The 20,427-nt window shown below is 39.4% G+C and overlaps 1 protein-coding gene across 1 annotated transcript in view; it reads left to right on the plus strand.

The window, feature by feature from the left end:
* Nucleotides 1–20,427, plus strand: part of LOC133087154 (uricase) — a 32,794-nt gene that overhangs the window by 2,939 nt on the left and 9,428 nt on the right. Inside the window, exons 3-7 of the mRNA XM_061183934.1 lie at nt 889–1,107; nt 3,251–3,367; nt 3,467–3,545; nt 17,436–17,622; nt 19,189–19,312. Of these exons, the coding sequence (XP_061039917.1) occupies nt 889–1,107; nt 3,251–3,367; nt 3,467–3,545; nt 17,436–17,622; nt 19,189–19,312 (726 nt within the window). The remainder of the gene's footprint in view (nt 1–888; nt 1,108–3,250; nt 3,368–3,466; nt 3,546–17,435; nt 17,623–19,188; nt 19,313–20,427) is intronic.

The following is a 20,427-nucleotide window of genomic DNA, read 5'->3' on the forward strand; positions in this document are numbered from 1 at the left end:
AATAGGTTTTCCTGTCCCTCTACTCCCTCCTGCCTCTTCTCTCAAACACCAATAAAGCCCAGGGACAAGTCTTATAGAGTCTAGCAGTGGAGATGGACGTATTCACTAGTTAGGGCTCCAGCTTCAGACAGGGATACTAATGAATCAGTCACAGGCTTTTATTAAGTGTTTCTTCACTAAAAGCATAGCTTTCCTTGCAGCCATTTGGCTCTGGCTCTGTACTGCTGAAGGTAGTCTAGACCCTGTCACTAATTACTCTTCTTCCTGGTAGCAAGTAGAAGAAGCAATTTTCAAATTGTTTTTATTGATCACAGGGCAGTTTCTCCAGAATACTACTCTCTATAAAAAAGGGGATATAATTATTTCCAGTTAACATAGTCAAAAGATTTTATAGAGGAAGGCAGTTTATGTAGTAGTTATAAGTACACAATTTGGAGTCAACAGACCTGAGGGTGAATTCTTGGCTCTATCCTTTACTAACCGGGGTAAGTCACCTAAATTCTTTGAACCTCAGTTTCTCCCTCTGCAAAATGAGAATAATATTAGTTCATAGGGCTGATATAAGGATTAAGTTAGTAGAGATTAAATAAGAGTAAATAGTTTGGCTCAGGAGGTATGGTTATTATTGTTGTTGCTTATTATTATCAAGAAAGCCATCTACCTGTCTCTCTTCAGGCCAATCTGATATATTTTCATCTGTTCCTTGTGATTCTCTTTTCTCCATACAAATTCTCATTCTCCTTCAAATGTAGGGCATGATCTTGCTTTCAGGAATACTCTGACTCTTACCTTTCATGATTACATGATAAAATTAAGGTTTAAAGAAATTGCAGTTGACTTCTTGTTTTCATTTAGCCTTCTTCATTAAGATGACTGTTTTCTTTGCAGAATGATGAGGTGGAGCTTGTCCGAACTGGCTATGGGAAGGATATGGTAAAAATTCTCCATATTCAGCGAGACGGAAAATATCACAGCATTAAAGAAGTGGCAACTTCAGTGCAACTTACTCTGAGCTCCAAAAAAGATTACCTGCATGGAGACAATTCAGACCTCATCCCTACAGACACCATCAAGAACACAGTTCACGTCCTGGCAAAGTTCAAAGGCGTATGCGTCATTCTACTTCTTAGATGCTGCCCATCTGGATGCAGAAATCACCGTACTATATTATGAGGATACTACTTGCTTATTTCAAGTTCCCTGTACTTTTTAACCCTATTTTTACACTTAAACCATTGAAAAAATTCCTTTTCTATTCTAAAAGTCTCAGCTTTACAGAAAATCTTGCTTTTTTTTTTTTTAAAACTCACCTCTTTATTCTCTTTTCTTCTTTTTTTCCCATTTGTTCTCTTTTCTTGGTTCTCAACTCACTACAACATCTTTTAGGCAGAGAATCCTACTTGACAAATTTACATGTTATCTCTTAATTAGGATCATTGGGAAATCAGGGCCCTGAGAAGATTTCAGAATAGAATTTTACACATTTTTGTCATGCAATTATTTGAGTCCTATTATTTTTTTCTTTTAGAATGGTGTGCATTTATAGAAGAAAGAACCATTTCTCTTCTTGGTATTGCTCTAGAAGAAAATCAAGTATCAGATACATTTCGAGATCTGTCCAACTTTTAATACCTTCCTGATTTTCCCAACTCCGTGACCACTTAGTGTCCACATTTGGTGGTAGTTGTACTTTTCAGAAGGGTCTTGGAACTGATAGACTCTAATCTCTTAGCACTTTTACCTCAGGTTTCTCTAAGTGTGAGTGAAACTGTGCTGGACGACCAGCAGATTTCTGGGCAATTCAAGATAATTTTTTTATTTGCTAAGAAGTCTAGAAAGGCAAGAAATGTAGACTGGAAAGCTTCTTTTCTCATGCTTTTGCATGAAATTCACACCCATAATGCACGAAATGAACAAACGAATTTTTTTTAGAAACTTATTTATTTATTTATTTATGGCTGCATTGCGTCTTTGTTGCTGCATGCGGGCTTTCTCTAGTTGCGGCGAGCGGGGTCTACTCTTCGTTGCGGTGCACGGGCTTCTCATTGTGGTGGCTTCTCTTGTTGCGGAGCACGAGCTCTAGGCACGCGGGCTTCAGTAGTTGTGGCTTGCGGGCTCTAGAGCACAGGCTCAGTAGTTGTGGTGCACGGGCTTAGTTGCTCTGCAGCATGTGGAATCTTCCCAGACCAGGGCTCGAACCCGTGTCCCCTAAATTGGCAGGCAGATTCTTAACCACTGTGCCACCAGGGAAGCCTGAACAAACTAATTGAAATATTATTTCTGCAAGGCCTGTCTACACCCTGAACCTTTCTCTTGCTAATCAGAATGGCCCAGCAAGTATAGGCAGGGCTATGGAAAAAGGCATTGCTTTCTTTAAAAATGAATTGAAAATAAGCTCTGTACTGTTAGAGAAGAGGGTCTCTATATAACACAAATTCTTATATTTCCTGTACTATGTGAGAAGTACAGAAAAGTGAAAGAATGGACCTGGATGTTAAAACCAATTTAAATGTATTCATTGTGGATAGAGTGACTGTATAATTTCTTATCCAAACCAGGATACTTTTCAGAGTGAAATAGGATGCTTATTAATAATTATTCTGAGACAACAGGTATAAAACAAAACTATCCTTGGGAAACCTATACAGTCTACCTTAATTATAGGCAAAGCCATAAATAATCTGTAGACTGTACTAGGACCATAAAACGTTGCCTAGAGATTAACCTGAAGAATTTAGATGGAAGTAGGGAGCTGCTTTATGGGGGTGGAGAGCTGGGGATGGTCAATAGAAGGCCTGTTTGCAAGGCAAGGAAGCTGAAGTGACCCTTCATTAACATTTTTCTTTGGGAAACTGGGAGGTCTGTTTCCCAGCCTCATGAAGAGAGCAGAGTGTTTTGAAGTATCCTGCAATACTTTAGCTGCCATGGGTGATGACTGAGCTCACCGTGAGGAGAATCTGAACGTTAAGTTCCTTTTTGCTCATCCACTGATGCATAGACACATCCTCTCCTGCACACAGTTTTCTTTTAAAAACAGGATAGCCTCACCTGGTGATGGTGATCCACTAACTACACTTAGGAGCCCTTGTGAGAAATTGTGATTAGGACCAATTCATCTCTAATTCTTTCTAATTCTTTGTTTCTCTGATTCTAAAAAACACTTTATCAGGAAAGAGTCCCATGGATATTTAAAAATGATTGTTAAGTGGGGCAAGTATTTCTGATCATTCACATTTATTTCTTTTTACAGATGAAAAGCATAGAAACTTTTGCTGTGAATATCTGTGAGCATTTCCTTTCTTCTTTTAACCATGTTATTCGAGTTCAAGTCTATGTGGAAGAAGTCCCTTGGAAGCGTTTTGAAAAGGTTACCTCACTTATTCGTGCTCTCAGTTTAATTAAAGAAATTGGCTTTATGACATATGTTGAAATTTTACTGGAAATAATTTGTTTTTCTAATTTTCAGAATGGAGTTAAGCATGTCCATGCATTTATTCATACTCCCACTGGAACGCACTTCTGTGAGGTTGAACAGTTGAGGAGTGGTGAGAAAATGTTTTTCATGTTTTGATTCTGCAATAGCAATTTCAGGTTTTTTTTTTTTTTTTTCTTCTAAACAACTCTGTTTATTAACACCAAGGAAAACTGTAGAGAATTTTGAAGTCTTTTAAATCTGAGATGGGAATGAACAGTGTGACCCTGGATTACATTAAAGAACTATCTGCTTTTTATCTTAATAATATAAAAATGAAATAATAACCTTTGCAACAAATCTGGGGGTTGAGTGATCATTTTTATTGCATGATTTTGAAGTGAGGGAAAAAAAGGCACAGGCTGACAAAAGCTCAAATCTCTGAATTTTCTGACCAGTTATTTTTGTACCATACCATGCTATGATTATAATAACCTTTATAGGAAATATCTAGAAAATAACAATCACATTTCCTTGAAATTTTGTCATAATAATAAAACCACTGATATTATTATAGTTACCATAAAATAAACCTCCTTTTAAAATAGCAGTGACAATTATATAATTCTTTCTATTTACCAAGAAATCTAAAAATTAACTGAGGAACGTAATTACAATATAGACCTTATTAGTACTGATGATTGAACTTAGCAAAGTGTGTCTTCCACTGATTTGTTGAGGTTGTCAGAGCAGAGTTCAATAATTGACTAAGAGTTAGACTAGAGGACCTCTAAGAACCATAGAACCACCATGGTAGAAATGTCTCTATCCTAATAAAAAATAAACTTTAATGATCATTATAAATTGAGAGTGTGAACTCTGAAATTTTTTCTTTTCTATTTTCCTTTTCTCTTTTCTTCTCCTTTCCTTCCCTTTCCTGCTTGTTTCTTTCATTTCATTTATTTTCCTTTCTGTATCTCTTTTTCTTTCTTCTCTAGCTCTCTTCAGTAAGAATTTGAGGTGATGTCTCATAAATGTCAGAAATATTAAAAGGTTAATAAAATATAAGTTCCTCTCATCTAAGTTCTATTGGATAATGCCTTCCCTTAGGAAGTCCTAGTGTTTTAGCTATCATTTAATATTTTTCCCTATCTGTATTAAATTCTAGACACAGCCAGGGCCTTCTCAGTGTTTGATTAACAGTTGTGAAATTATTATTATATAAGGAAGACTGAATAACTAGTTGTTAAGTTGAAAAGATAATGATTTTTTTAATCCTCCAAATGTGTAGTCATGTGATATATTAACTTGTTGACTGAGCTGTTTGTTAGTTAAAATGTAACTTCCTTTCTTTCCTTCCTTCTTTCTTGCTTTATGTATGTGACTTTGGAGGAGAGAGAGAGGTTCCTGATTCCCCAGGCCAGTGTTTTCCTACCCAAATCACAGTGAACACCCCTGTAAAATTATAAACTCTAAACTGGCACTTCCCAGCAGAAATATAATGCAAGCCACATATCTAATTTAAAAATTTCCTAGTAGTCACATCAGAAAAGTAGAAACAAATTAATTCTAATAATACTTTTTATTTAACCTAATATATCCAAAATGCCACTTACATATGTAATAAATACAAAAATTATTAATGAAATATTTACTATTATTTTTTAAATTAAGTATTTGAATTTCTGTGTGTATTTTATATTTACAGGACATCTCACTTCCCATTTACCATATTCCAAGGGCTTCATAGCCACATGTGGCTAGTGGCTGCCATATTGGTTAGCTCTAAACCATTTTGAGTGATTTTTGCAATACTTAACATGTTTCTCATTCCACTTTTAATTATGTAAAATAATAGCAGGGGCTAGAATTAGATTTCAGGAGAGCTAACTAAAAAGATAAGAGCCTGTATAACATATATTTATGTCATTGATTTAAATACTATTCATTCAATAATGATTTTGAGGACTTGTTAGGTATACTAGCGGTGGTAGATTCAGACGTGAATAAGACATTCTCTGACCCTAGTGAGTTCACAGTAGATGAATATTAGGAGGTAGACTTATAAATAGATTTATTGCAATATGAGGGGCTAAAGACCACTATGAAAGAATTAAAGGTATGCTATGGGAGTAAAGAGGTGCAGAAAACTAACTCTTCCTAGGGCAGTCTGGAAGGCTTGATGGGGGAGGAGGAAATATTCCAACTGACTTTTGAAAAATGATTCAGAATGTGCTGGACATAGAAAGGGGAAAGGAAATTACAGGCAGAAGAAACAGAATGTACATGGGTAGGAGTCATGAAGAGTGGAAGAGGGAAACAAATATTTTGAGCATCTGCCTTATGTAGATCACCATACTAGGCAAATGATTTTAGTGTTGAAAGGGCAAAGCATTTGTGCAACGGTAGCAGCGTTGAAGGGTCCAGTTTTTAGAATGTAAGGAGCGGAGATGAGGATGAAGAGCTTGGTTTGGGCCTAATGTACCATACTAGCAAGATTGGCCTAACTAGGGAATTCCTGGCAGTCCAGTGGTTAGGACTCTGCACTTTCACTGTTGAGGGCCCAGGTTTGATCTCTGGTTGGGAGACTAAGATCCTGCAAGCTGTGCAGCATGGCCAAAAAAAAAAAATTGGTGTAACTAGGAAGCAGTTTTTGCATGGTAGTTAAGTCCATAGGTCTTGTCAGACTAAACTGTTTTCTTGTTGTTTGTTTTTTTGTTTGTTTTTTTTACTGCTTTGCTATTTTTATTAACAAATTTTTTTAAACCATTTTTTAAATTGAAGTATAGTTAATTTACAATGTTGTGTTAGTTTCAGGTGTACAGTAAAGTGATTCAGTCATACATACACACACATACATACATGTATATGTATATATATATTCTTTTTCAGATTCTTTTCCATTAGAGATTATTATAAGATACTGAATATAGTTCCATGTACTGTACAGTAGGTCCTTGTTGTTTATCTATTTTATATATAGTAGCGTGTATATGTTAATTCCAAATTCCCAATTTATCTCCCCCCCACTCCTTCTATCCACTTTGGTAACCATAAGTTTGTTTTCTATTTCTGTGGGTCTATTTTTATATTGTAAATAAGTCCATTTGTATCATATTTTTTAGATTCCACATGTAAGTGATATCATATGATATTTGTCTTTCTCTGTCTGATTTACTTCACTTAATATGATAATCTCTAGGTCCATCCATATTGCTGCAGATATCATTATTTCACACTTTTTTATGGCTGAGTAATATTCTTTATCCATTCATCTGTTGATGGACATTTAGGTTGCTTCCATGTCTTGGCTACCGTAAATAGTGCGGCTGTGAACATTGGGATGCATGTATCTTTTCAAATCAGAATTTTCTCTGGATATATGCCCAGGAGTGGGATTACAGGATCATATGATTAACTCTATTTTTAGTTTTTTAAGGAACCTCCATACTGTTCTCCATAGTGGCTGCACCAAATTACATTCCCACCAACAGTGCAGGAGGGTTCCTTTTTCTCCACACCCTCTCCAGCTTTTAGTATTAATAGACATTTTAATAATGGCCATTCTGACCTGTGAGAGTGATACCTCATTGTAGTTTTGATTTGCATTTCTCTAATAATTAGCAATATTGAGCATCTTTTCAAGTGCCTGTTGGCCATTTGTATGTCTTCTTTGGAGAAATGTCTATTTAGGTCTTCTGCCCATTTTTTTTATTGGGTTCTTTGTTTTTTTGATATTAAGCTGTATGAGCTGTTTGTATATTTTGGAAATTAATCCCTTGTCAGTAGCATTGTTTGCAAATATTTTCTCCCAGTCCATAGGTTGTCTATTCATTTTGTTTATGGTTTCTTTTGCTATGCAAAACTTTTAAGTTTAATTAGGTCCCATTTGTTTATTTCTGTTTTTATTTCTATTACTCTAGGAGATGAATGCAAAAAAATATTTCTGCGATTTATGTCAAACAGTGTTCTGCCAATGTTTTCCTCTAGGAGCTTTATACTATCCAGTCTTACATTTAGGTCTTTAATCCATTTTGAGTTTATTTTTGTATATGGTATTAGAGAATGTTCTATGTTCATTCTTTAACAGGTAGCTGTCCTCTTATCCCAGCACCACTTATTGAAGAGACTTTCTTTTCTCCATTGTAAATTCTTGCCTCTTTGTCATAGATTAATTAACAATAAGCGCATGGGTTTATTTCTGGGCTTTCTATCCTGTAACATTGATCTATATGTCTGTTTTTGTGCCAGTACCATACTGTTTTGATTACTGTAGCTTTGTAATATAGTCTGAAGTCAGGGAGCATGATCTCTCCAGCTCTGTTCTTCTTTCTCAAGATTGCTTTTGCTATTCAGGGTCTTTTGTGTTTCCATATGAATTAAAAAATTTTTTGTTCTATTTCTGTGAAAAATGCCATTGGTAATTTGATAGGGATTGTATTGAATCTGTAGATTGCCTTGGGTAGTATGATCATTTTAACAATATTGATTCTTCCAATCCAAGAACATGGTATATGTTTCCATCTGTTTGTGTCATCTTGAAGTTCTTTCATCAGTGTCTTACAGTTTTTGGAGTACAGGTCTTTTGCCTCCTTAGGTAGGTTTATTCCTAGGTATTTTATTCCTTTTGATGTGATGGTAAATGGGATTGTTCCTTAATTTCTCTTTCCGATCTTTCATTGTTAGTGTATAGAAATGCAACAGATTTCTGTATATTAATTTTGTATCCAGCAACTTTACCGAACTCATTGATGAGCTTAGTAGTTTTCTGGTAGCATCTTTAGGATGTTCTATGTATAGCATCATGTCATCGGCAAACAGTGACAGTTTTACTTCTTTTCCAATTTGGATTCCTTTTATTTCTTTTGCTTCTCTGATTTCTGTGGCTAGGACTTCCAGAACTATGTTGAATAAAAGTGGCTAGAGTGAGCATCCTTGTCTTGTTCCTGACCTTAGAGGAAATGCTTTCAGCTTCTCACCATTGAGTATGATGTTAACTGTGGGTTTGTCATATATGGCCTTTATTATGTTGAGGTATGTTCTCTCTATGCTCAGTTTCTGGAGAGTTTTTATCATAAATAGATGTTGAATTTTATCAAAAGCTTTTTCTGCATCAATTGAGATGATCATATGGTTTTTATTCTTCAATTTGTTAATGTGGTGTATCACACTGATGGATTTGTGGATTTTGAAAAATCCTTGCATCCCTGGGATAAATCCCACTTGATTATGTTGTATGAGCCTTTTAATGTACTGTTGGATTCAGTTTGCTAGTATTTTGTTGAAGATTTTTGCATTTATGTTCATCAGTGTTATTGACCTGTAATTTTCTTTTTTTGTGATATCTTTGTCTGGTTTTGGTATCAGGGTGATGGTGGCCTTATAGAACGAGTTTGGAAGTGTTCCTTCCTCTGCAATTTTTTGGAATAGTTTCAGAAGGGTAGGTGTTAACTCGTCTCTAAATGTTTCATAGAATTCACCTGTGATGCCATCTGGTCCAGCAATTTTATTCACTGGGAGTTTTTAAATTACTGATTCCATTTCACTACTGTTAATTGTTCTGTGCATATTTTCTATTTCTCCCTGGTTTGGTCTTGGGAGACTGTTCCTTTCTAAGAATTTGTCCATTTCTTCTAGGTTGTCCAATTTATTGGTATATTGTATTTCTGTGGTGTCAGTTGTAACTTCTCCTTCTTCATTTCTGATTTTGATTTGGGCCCTCTACCTTGTTTTCTTCATGAGTCTGGCTAAAGGTTTATCAATTTTGTTTATCTTTTCAAAGAACCAGTTTCAGTTTCATTGATCTTTTCTATTGTTTTTTCTTAGTCTCTATTTCATTTATTTCTGCTCTGATCTTTATGATTTCTTTCCTTCTACTAACTTTGGGTTTTGTTTATTCTTCTTTCTCTAGTTGCTTTATGCGTAGGATTAGGTTGTTTATTTGAGATTTTTCTTGTTTCCTGAGGTAAGCTTGTATTGTTATAAACATCCCTCTTAGAACTGCTTTTTCTGTGCCCCGTAGGTTTTGGATCATTGTGTTTTCATTTTCATTCATCTCTAGGTATTTTTTGATTTCCTCTTTGACTTCTTCAGTGATCCATTGGTTGTTTAGCAACCACGTGTTTGTGTTTTTTTGTTTAGCCTCCATGTGTTTGTGTTTTTTTGCAGTTTTTTTTCTTGTAGTTGATTTCTAGCCTCATAGTGTTGTGATTGGAAAAGATCTTGATATGATTTCGATTTTCTTAAATTTACCAAGGCTTGCTTTGTTGCTCAGTGTGTGATCTATCCTGGAGAATGTTCCATGTGCACTTGAAAAGAATATGTATTCTGCTGCTTTCAGATGGAATGCTCTATAAATATCAAGTAAGGCCAGCTGATCTAATGTATCATTTAAGGTCTGTGTTTCCTTATTGATTTTCTGTCTGGATGATCTGTATATATAGATACCGTGCATTTGTACTCTACTCCCTTCATGATTACTGTTTTTGATATTATATTTTACATCTAATTGTTTTGTGTATCCCTTAACTGCTTATCATGGATACAATGAATTGACTACTTTTGTCTTTTAACCTCCCTACTAGCATTGCATGTGGATGGTTTCCTTCTTGTATTGTATGAAGACTGAACTGTTTTTGAATTTGAGCTTCTCTACTTAATAACTTTGTGACTGTGAGCACATTAAGTATACTACTTCAGTGTTTTTTTTATTTCTAACATGAGAATAACAGTGTCTACCTCAGCAATTACCCAGAGAATGAAAGGGGATAAATGTTAATTTAACATTTAGCACAGTACCTGGCACATAAGAAGCACTCTTTGAAAGAAAGCTGTTATTATTATTATTTTGAATGATAATAGAGATCCAGGAAAAGTCTTTATGTGTATGTGTGTACTGTTTAGTAATTCTGACCAAGGTTATGGTAAACTGGCTGGAGAAACAGGCAGTAGTGAGACATTTGGAGACTTGTTGCAGAGATAAAGAAATGATGGAGTCTGAACTAAGGCAGAAGAGGTAGAGATGAAAAGACTACAGAGGTTGGGGAGAGACACTGTGTGAGGCATTTCTGAAGTGTGCTTATAAGTCTGAGTATTTGCGTAAGGATGGAAGGTTAGAGAGAAGGAGGGGTTAAAGTTATCCTAAAGTCAGGGGCCTGTGGGTGTTGACTAAGAATAATACATATAATGAGGAAGTTTCCAGAGGAAGCTGGTAAGTTTGGGAATAAGGGATGGACTTGGAGACTATCTATTTCCAAATTGGTTGGTGAAGCCATGGGGAAGGATGAACAATCCAGAAAAACATATAAAGTGAGAAGAGGAAAGATGAGAGGGCCTGGGGGAAAGTTCCCCAGTTTAAGGGTTGGACAGTTTAAAGAGTGAGAGAGAAGAATGGTCAGAGGGACAGGAGGAGGCTTGGAGACAGTGGTGTCATGGAAGCAAAGGGAAAATACATTTCAAGAAATGAGGGATAGTTATTGGGATAATAGAATGCATAATAAGTAGGCTTATATGTAGTGGCTTTGCACATGAAGCTTACAGCTTTTTGTAAAAGTCAAGTTCAGTTTGTGCGTGTGTGTGTGTGTGTGCGCGCGTGTGTTTGTGTGTGTGTGCGCGCGTGTGCGTGTGTGTGCATGTGTGCGCGTGTGCGTGTGTGCGTGTGTGCGTGTGTGTGTGTGTTGGGAGGATGCTCCACTCCAGGAAGTTATTCAGGAATCCAGGTTGATGCAACCAGACAGTTTTGATCCTCACTTTCTGGGGTCACCTTGAGAGTAGATTCCCCATACCAGACAACAAGGAGAAGAAAAGAGCTTGAAGAAAAAAAGGAGGAGGCGAAACGGCTCAAGGCCTGAAGTAGCCCAGAGCACATCAAATGAAGAGAACCCAATCACACAGCCACACCTAACTGCAAGGAAGGCCAGGAAATGTAGTCTAGCCGGGGACCCAGGAGGAAGAGCAACTGCCAGTGGTCTCCCCCACAGGAAGGTTAAGAAGTTTGGTTTAAAAGAAGACTGAAGAGAGTGTGCAGTTTGGCAAGTAGGCATCATTGGTGACCTCCCTCCGCAAGAATATTTAGCAGACCCCTGGAGGTGGAAGTGGAGTGGCCAAATCTAGGGCTCAGCTGATCATAGGAAGAAAACAGGCTGCTCTTCACACCCTTGTTCTTTCCAGGAATTACCAGGAGCTATCATCAGCCTGAATTCTAGTCACCTGGCTGCTGCAGGGTGGAAACTAATCAACAGAATCAGGCCAAAGCTTTTTCTTTCTGCAGAAAACTTCAGGGTGTAGCGATCACTGTGGCAGTGTTCCCAGAGCTCCAGCTTGACTTGTCTGGAGTCCAGCACCTCCCCCCTCCCATAGCATGCGGGGGCTGGCAGGGGTCAGCAGGAAAGGAGGCATCTGCTGCCTTGGGGGTGTGCAGTATGTGTGCACACATTCCTGAGTGTGTGTATCTTCCTGTGTTGTCTATTTGAAGATGACATTTGTACTCTGTCCCTCTTTGGAGAGTAGGGGTCTATGCCGTTTTCTTGATAACAAAGTTTAATTCTTAATTTGCTTATTTTCCAGGAGCTAAAACTGCAGATATCATGAGGTGATTCAGTGTACAATCACTGTCATAAGAAACGCCCTTGCATAGGCTTAACTAAAGAAAATAATCATCTTACACACAAAAACACACACACCCCAATTCACATGCTGAAGGCTGTTGTTACAAACCTCTAGGTAGGGCTTTTTGTGGGGGGAATGGCTAGGATAGTGAGAATTCTGCCACCTCAAACACATGTACTTAATCACCCATTCAGCCTGCAAATTTTCCCAGCAGGATATGTAACTGGGTTTCTCCTGGTGGACTGGATTCATTCTTATCAATTGAACAAACATTTATAGAAAGCCTTCTGAATCTGAAGCACCCACTTTAGGCCCTGAGAATTGCTATAAAACTCCCATTACACTATTTTTTCCTAGGGTATCTTTTTAAGCTACATCATTAAGTGTTCTTTTAGCTGTTTCAAAGTCTGCTAGTTCCATGGGAGAATCTGGAAGAGAGAGAGAAATTTTTTCACCAAAGGGATGAGGGCTGGTGTTATTTTTGTGACTTCCCCAGCTCCGAGAGGAGAGCTAGGCTCTGCATGTGTGGTACAGGCTGTTGATGTAGGTGTTATATGGAACCTCGATCTTCCAAACTGTTTCTCTGTGAGTCTCTGTGAACTACAAGCTTAGCCAAGCCTTGAAGTCGCTGGGATGGTTGAGTCACTAATTTAAACTAGTTAAACTAAGCAGAGCATCTCCCCAACACACCCCCCCCACACACACACGCAATTTGAATTATAATTCATAATTCTTTAAGCATCAAATTTCTCCCAATCTGACACTAATTATAAAAATTCAACTAAAGCATAACTAAATAGAGGAATGGAAGATAGAGAAGAGGTTTCAAATAAGAGATACTGTCTTGTAGTGGTGAAAAAAAAAATCTATTGACATGGAGACTAGTAGGGGTAGGAGGAAGATTTTAGGAAGGGGGTTGATAAAACTAAAGTCCTGGAGGAGAAGAGATTTAAGAGGTGTCAAGCAGGGCAGATGGAAGAAATGAGATGGGGAAAGTGGGAGACTCAGGACAGAGATGGCCACTGCCAAGAAGGCTGCTTGTATCATTTTGATATCAAGACTAAGACACTCTTCAGTTATTCCAAAAGAAAGGTTCTTGGCAAGCAAAAGATCTTTTAAAAATCATCTTGATCATCACCTCATTGTACAAAAACCCAGTTAACTTCCTTCCATCTGGGTGACGTCATCTCTCCCCATCCAGAATTGCACACAGGGAGCTTTCATCCTACCTCCATGAGCTAAATGGACTCTCAAAGGCAAATGATATTTAATTGATCTTCACTTTTTCTAGCACTTTACAAATTTGAGGTTTTCTACTAGAATGATTTAATATAGTTTTAAAATATCCTCCTTTTAGCTATTTGTGTCCTTTTTGGAGGTGTTAAATGTGGAAGCAATTATCCCCTTCATGACAGGATTTTTTTTTCTTGGCTCAGTAAAGCTTTGTGCTTTGTGACACCTGATGCGTAGGTAAGGAATCAGGCTTAGTTTCTATTAATTTGCAGTTTCTTTCCCTTAGAGACCTGAAGGGGTAGGATGTATGCTTCTCTGAGAGATAAACCACAATCTGTTAAGTGTGTAGGAGGACACTGAAAGTTAGGAAAGATTATGTTCTAGCAAAGTAAAATGTGAAAATCTTCCTTTTGCGTTACTCCATAACCATGGCAGAAAGGCAAAAAAGAGCTGATTAAGTGGTTTCATAGGAAGTAACCTAGAAAAGGACAGTCTTTTGGGTTGAATTACTTCTTGTTAGTCTAAACTGGAATCTTTTTAAGAGTGTGTGAAGCATCATATTTTTAGTTGATGGGCCCATGAATTTGAAAGGCTCAGGTTCCTACCAGTGTTCAGAAAGCTGGGGCACCGCCAACAGAGAAGATAAAATAAGCTCCCAGATTTCATCCAGGGTGTCTGATGCGTGCCAAGAAAATGTATTTTTCACATTCAAAGAGAATAGGTTTTTGTCGTTGTTCATAGAATGATGAGCACACCAGAGTAGATGTTTTGCGTTCTGCCTAAACTGTGGCAGTAGTGAACTGTCTTTGAGAACATGAGATGTTTTATTCCATGTGAAACTGAGGTCAAAACACATTAGAAAATGCCACTGCTTTCTCCATTTTCAGATTCTAGCAAGAAAGTAGATCATTTCAAAGTTGCCTAGCAGACTGACACTCCCCAAAGGTCAATAAATCTCATCACAGGGCTGGAGGTGGATAGGGATGGCATGTCAGAAGGAGTTTTCAGAACCCAATGAGCCTTTGTGAAACATGGGAAGTATTTACAGGGGGTTGATGTCAATAAGAAAAGGTCAATTAGGGCAAAATCATCATAATAATTTTATAGAGCATTTCCTCCTGGACAGCCATTTTACTAAGTCCTTTATGTGTATCATCTTAGACATCTATCATCTCTAGGAAATAGTTATGATTATCATCTCCTGCAGATGAGAAAATCAAGGTAGAGAGAGGTTAAGTAATTCTATCAAGGAAGTACTGCCCATAAATAGGGGAGGAGAGGCATGGAGAGTACTGAGGCTGAATTCAAGGAACCTGAGTCCCAAGACTGTGGACTCAACCATATGTAACCCTGCATCTGGAAATCCTTTTATGATTGAGACAACTGAGGATTCAAAGTCTGACTCACATAGATGCTGGCGATCAAGGCCAGCTGTATAGGAAAAGTAGAAATAGATAAAGTTTGCCTTTGGTTTCCCTTGACTTCTCTTTATCCCCCTTCGAGGATTCCCACTACTTGTTCTAATCCCACTTCTGATTGCAAATTCAAGTTTCATTTCTATAGGATTTTTTTTTCTAGAAGGGATTACTGTTGGAAGTAAATTATGATATTAGTTTATAAAGGCTTAAGGAGTCACTCCTTTAAGGGGTCTTGGTATTTCAATAGGAAATTTTTAAATGATAAAATGTTTTCAAGACACATAGGGTCATTTCTAAAAGTGATGCTTCAATCTTCATTTCAAACCAACAGGGATGGTATTTTTCAACTGGGGGCTCTGTCTGAGCCATGAATGCACATTGCGGAATGGCGGTGGCAACTTCCTTGTCTCTTGGAAAGTCCTCTTTTATTACAGAAATGGGAAGAGAGAGTTAAAGGCAGGAGGAAACATTTTGAGGATGGGGAGTGATCCAAAAAGGGGGAAGAAAAGCATGAAGTCTCATAATGGGGTGCTGAGTTCAAACTCCACCTCTGCCAGTGTCTAGCCATACGACTAGAACGTGTGCTGGCAGTCAGGACCTTCTCAATCAGTGTTGATGCCCTCCCCTTCTCCCCCTGTCACACTGTCTGTGGGTGAGGGTTGAGGGAAGGGGGCAGATCAGGAAGGGAAATGGTAAAGATTGATGGAGGAGAACTGTCTAGAAGAAAAAGACACTCAGTTGTAAGGCTAAGTTGTTAAGGTGAATCAATTTTTCTGCACTCACTCATTCATTTAACGGATACTTATTGATTGCTTCTGCAATTCTCTTGGGTCTGAGACTTAAGACTCACTTGGGTCAGCTCTACACTGTTAGAAATGCTGATTTTGCAGAATCGTGTCTTGATAACACTTAGGATCTGATAAACCCAGTCAACCTAAGGCATGAAATCATTGCTGGTATCTTTCTCTTGATCCTGATTCAGATATAGCTTCCAATGAGAACTTCAGTATTTTCCAATTGAGAAAATACCATTTTCCCTCTTACCACATTATCCTGGAACACTGTGACCAGAACACCTTATTTAATCAGCACATATTTAATCAGCAAATCTACCACTAACCATGGCCACTGCTCTCTCTGGTAGGCACACACATGTGGTTGGGAAAATATCAAAATATAGTCATTATTTACCTACTTCTGAAAGTCCACAGCTCCTGAGTTAACCACAGCAATAGAAATCACACAGGATGATGTAAACCATTGGATTATTAAGAGCTACCCTGGATTTTAATTGAGGATTGTGGGTTACATTCTTATTCTTCAACTAAGACCATGTACAACATAGTGATGCCTGATACCTCCAGCTCTTGGCTTGAGATTCAACAGGTCAAGAAGCATAGATATTAGTCTGGACTAATTTCAAGACTGAAAAGAGGTGATCTAAGTCATTCTGCCTTGACTATGCTTTTGGGAGTTTGTACCCAAGTGCCCCCTGAGTGTCCTGGCCTCACCAGCCTGCACATACAAATAAGGCCATGGTGAAGTTAATTCCCGAATTTCCCTGACCTTGTTGCTCTCTCATTACAAAACTGCTGTACCTCTCCAGCCAAACTCTCCTACCTTCTCCCAGCCTGGAGGGCTGTCTCACACATGCTCAGGGAGAGTTTGCACCCACTGAGCACAACTGCTGCCTCACTGGCTCTGCCTAGCATTTGCTGTGCCAGTTGCCGCTCCTCCTTGGGAAGAAGGCTGCTTTCCACAGACATTGTACCCTGGGGCTTCCCAGCGTGTCACCTGGTGCCATGTGTTCTTCAGGCTTCACCAAACTGCTGGAACTACAGTGTGTTCCACATAGAAAAAGAAAGAGAGAACCTTCCCCTCACTAACTCGGTACCCAACCTGTCTTCTGGGCCCTGACCTAGAACTGCCAGGTGTAAGTAAACAGCTTTTTCAGATTATGCCTCTCTCCCCTCCACCTCCCTGATGCACCTCATGAGGTAATGTAGGGACGGCCGAAGAGCCATGTCATCTCCCCCATTGTTTTCAACTCTGCCCACCCCGCCCAGGTCCCCACAGGCCAACTTTGCGCCTTCTCAGTTCTGCCAAAAAACAAAGGCCTTTATGAGTATCCACATAGGCAATGTATACCTCATGGGTCACTGACCTCATCTTCCCAGTCTCTATTTAGGCTCATCCAGGCCCATGATGCTACCTATTCATGAAATTTTCTGGTTTTGCTGAGTTCATAAACGCAAGGGAACTGAGGGGTGTGGTGGTGATTGGAGCCATCAACAGTGTAGACAATCCACATGAGGACCACCCCCAGTAAAGGGCGTCACAATAGCAGACAGAGGAGCTGCTTTTGAGGAGTTTATTAACTCATTCCAGCATGACTGCCTGCTGAATGAGATGGAGCTCAAAATATGGAAGGTAATTGGCCTAGAAGATACCTTTGCTCATAGCTGAGAAAAAGGTATTTGTTCCTGTGGGCTTCAACACAGCATGGACGTTTAGTCTCTGACCTTCAGTTCTCCTAGGGCATGAGAAGGCAGGGAGATGTGGAATTCAGAGAGAGGGAAAGGCACACTGTCTTCATCATGTGGACTTCAGAGGAGACAGGGAGAGAGAAAACACAGGCAGTGATGTAGCTCTTTGTACAAATGTAGTGTGCTATGTTTTAATGACCAGGATCCTCAGGGCTAGGCAGTAAGAAGACACTGTTTTCTTTATGACCTCATCCCCTCTTACCTTTTGACATAAAACAGGACCTGCAGTCATTAATTCTGGAATCAAAGACCTCAAAGTCTTGAAAACAACCCAGTCCGGATTTGAAGGATTCATCAGGGACCAGTTCACCACCCTCCCTGAGGTGAAGGACCGGTGCTTTGCCACCCAAGTGTACTGCAAGTGGCGCTACCACCAGGGCAGAGACGTGGACTTTGAGGCCACCTGGTATGAACGAGTGCTAGGGCCTGGCGCCGGTGGAGGTAGTGTCCGCCCTCTTTTCCAGGGGCCCAGAGTTCATGGAGTCTTCCATCTGAAAGGGAAACTTGGAAGCCATTCAATTCCGCCTCTCCATTGTAAGACATCCCTTCTGATGGATAACAGAAAGAATACTGGTCTTACTTTGAGTTAGTAAATCTGCACCAATAGCTAAGATGCTATTAGCTATAATGACCTTGAGCAGACCACCTGATTTCCCTGATCCTCTGTTTTTTAATTGACTAAATCAGTAGTACTCAAACATGATTGTGTATCAGAATCACCTGGAGGGCTTATTAAACTGCAGATCACTGAGCCCAACCCCAAAGGTTCTAATTCTGTGGCCCGGAATGGGGCCTGAGGACGTGCATTTCTAACAAACTCCCAGGTGATGCTCATGCTGCTGGACCAAAGGCCACACTTTAAGAAACATGGGATCAAATGAGGATAATGGCCTTGTTACTTCATGGCAGATGCAGAGAGGGCTAAACCAGGCTGACCAACTCGTCCCAGTTTGTCAAGGACTTTCCTGATTTTAACACTGAAAGTCCTATGTCCTAGGAAACCCCTTGGTCCCAGGCAAACTGGGACAAGTGGCCACCCTAGGCTAAATTCAAAATGAGATAACAGTTACAGAAGCACTTTATAAATGATAAATGCTTTAGCATTGTAACGTATGACTCTTATTTTAACATCCTCAACAAGCAGTGATTAGGCCTCTGAATCCCAGTTTGCTTTTTGAGCAGGTATCTCATTCCTTTGCTGAAGCTCTAATTGTTAGAAACTTCTACCCTGTGATAAGCTGGAATCTGCCCCCTGGTAGCTTCCTCCCACTGGCAGAGTGTTACTCTGCTCCTTTTATTATGTGATAGGTTGGAAATGCTTGAAGAGAACCTCACCTCAATCATTTTTTCTCCTTTTTTCAAGTGTTCCCCATGGGCAGCAGTCTGATGTATTTATGTTGAAAAGAGCACAAAATTGAGCCAGTCGGGGTACAAGCTGGGCCTCCCACTAAGGAGGGGGACTGAGTAGATCATTTAACTTTTAGCTCAGATTCCTCATCTCTAAATTGGAGATAATAATAGTACCTGCCTCAGGTATATTGAGAGAATTTAATGAAGTAATTACATAAAATACTTAGCACACAGCCTGACACGGTAATACCCCTGAAAATGCAGCAATTCAAACAACGGGCCAAGCCAAGCAGATTAGAATACTAGGAAGTCCTCTTCATAAATTCTTCAAGCATGGAGGGAAACTTACCCTGGAATGCCCACTGGGCCCTGGTGCCAGATTATGAAGATAACCTATTTATGCTCAATATGTTTATTGACTTGTGTGCATGTGTGTGTGTGTGTAGGGAAATGGGAAGTTAGGGTTTTTTTTTCTTTTTGGCATTACAGGATATTAATCCTCTCTAAAACCAGCAATGAAATTGTTTTCAGGGAGACAGAGAGGGTACCGCTTCTTAGCTTCATAATACGTTCCCCAAAGACCACCCTGTGAGAGCCCTCAGTTCTCTTTTCTGTGCTTTAGGGACACTCTTAGGGACATTGTCCTGAAGAAATTTGCTGGACCCTATAACAAAGGCGAGTACTCGCCCTCTATCCAGAAGACCCTCTATGACATCCAGATGCTCTCCCTGAGCCAGGTTCCTGAGGTAGGTTTTGTCACTTGCCATTCCGAGGACTGAGAGAACTTGTGTCTCCTGTCAGCTCTGAGAAAGACAGTTAAAATAAGAAAGTGGAAGACACGTGAAAAATGACATCTGTTGTTGCTCAAAAGCTTGTTATAGCAAGTGAGAAGAGAATAAAAAAATGTAAAAATCTGTCTAACCTGAAAACACAGGCCACTGCTGTAGTTCTTTAGTTTTGTTGAAAATTCTGAGTCTCTTCAACCTGCTACAATTTAGGACACTCAAATGCCCTGAAGGAGGGGTAATTATCCCAAGGGTCTATGCTTCAGGAGAGCCAGAGAATGAAGAAAAAAGGCAGAGAGATTTCATCCATCCATCCATTTGATATTATTGAATGGTTATTATGTCTCTGTCAGCACATGAGGAAATCAGAGATAAATTAGACATCATCCCTACCCTCAAAGAGTTCATCACTAAGTGAAAGAAGAAAATAAGTAAACTAACAGTTCAATAGAGAATAGAATATTATGGAAATTCAGAGGAAGTCACCTAACTCTGGTGTAGGAGATAGTACAATCCAAGCTTTCTGGAGGAAGAGGTATTTGAGCTGAGTCTTAAGGGGACAGGTAGGGGTTATCTGAGTTCATACTCAAGGGTGAGGGAGGGGGTAGGTGTGGAGACAGGAGGCAGCATGGAACAGTCATTTACTGCTGAGGCTCTGCCACAAGTGAAGCTCCAGGAGCGAAAGTCTTTCCATGTGCCTAGAGATGAGTTGGGAAGCAGATTGGGAAGCCCTTTGTGGGTTTCTCTGTAGAGTCTGTATTTTATCCTGAAAACTCTTAGGAGCCACTGAGGGGTCTAAGCAAGGTGTGGCGCTACCAGATTTGCACTCTAGAAAGACCATTCTGAAAGACATGTGATAGATTAAAGGGATGATGGGCCATAGACAAGGAGACCTGTTGGGAGGCTGTTGCAGAAAACTGGCAACAAGGATGTGAACTAAGGCCATGATGGGATGGAGAGGAACAGTGTCATCCTTAGACCTGGGCACAAGGGACTCTTGCCACGGCCCACACACCCACTCCAAGCCCTCCTCTAGCTATGCCTCTCTCCGCTGGATGAGGAGTTGGTGGGACCAA

This window comes from Eubalaena glacialis, chromosome 3, assembly GCF_028564815.1.
Source record: "Eubalaena glacialis isolate mEubGla1 chromosome 3, mEubGla1.1.hap2.+ XY, whole genome shotgun sequence".
Classification (NCBI taxonomy): Eukaryota; Metazoa; Chordata; class Mammalia; order Artiodactyla; family Balaenidae; genus Eubalaena; species Eubalaena glacialis.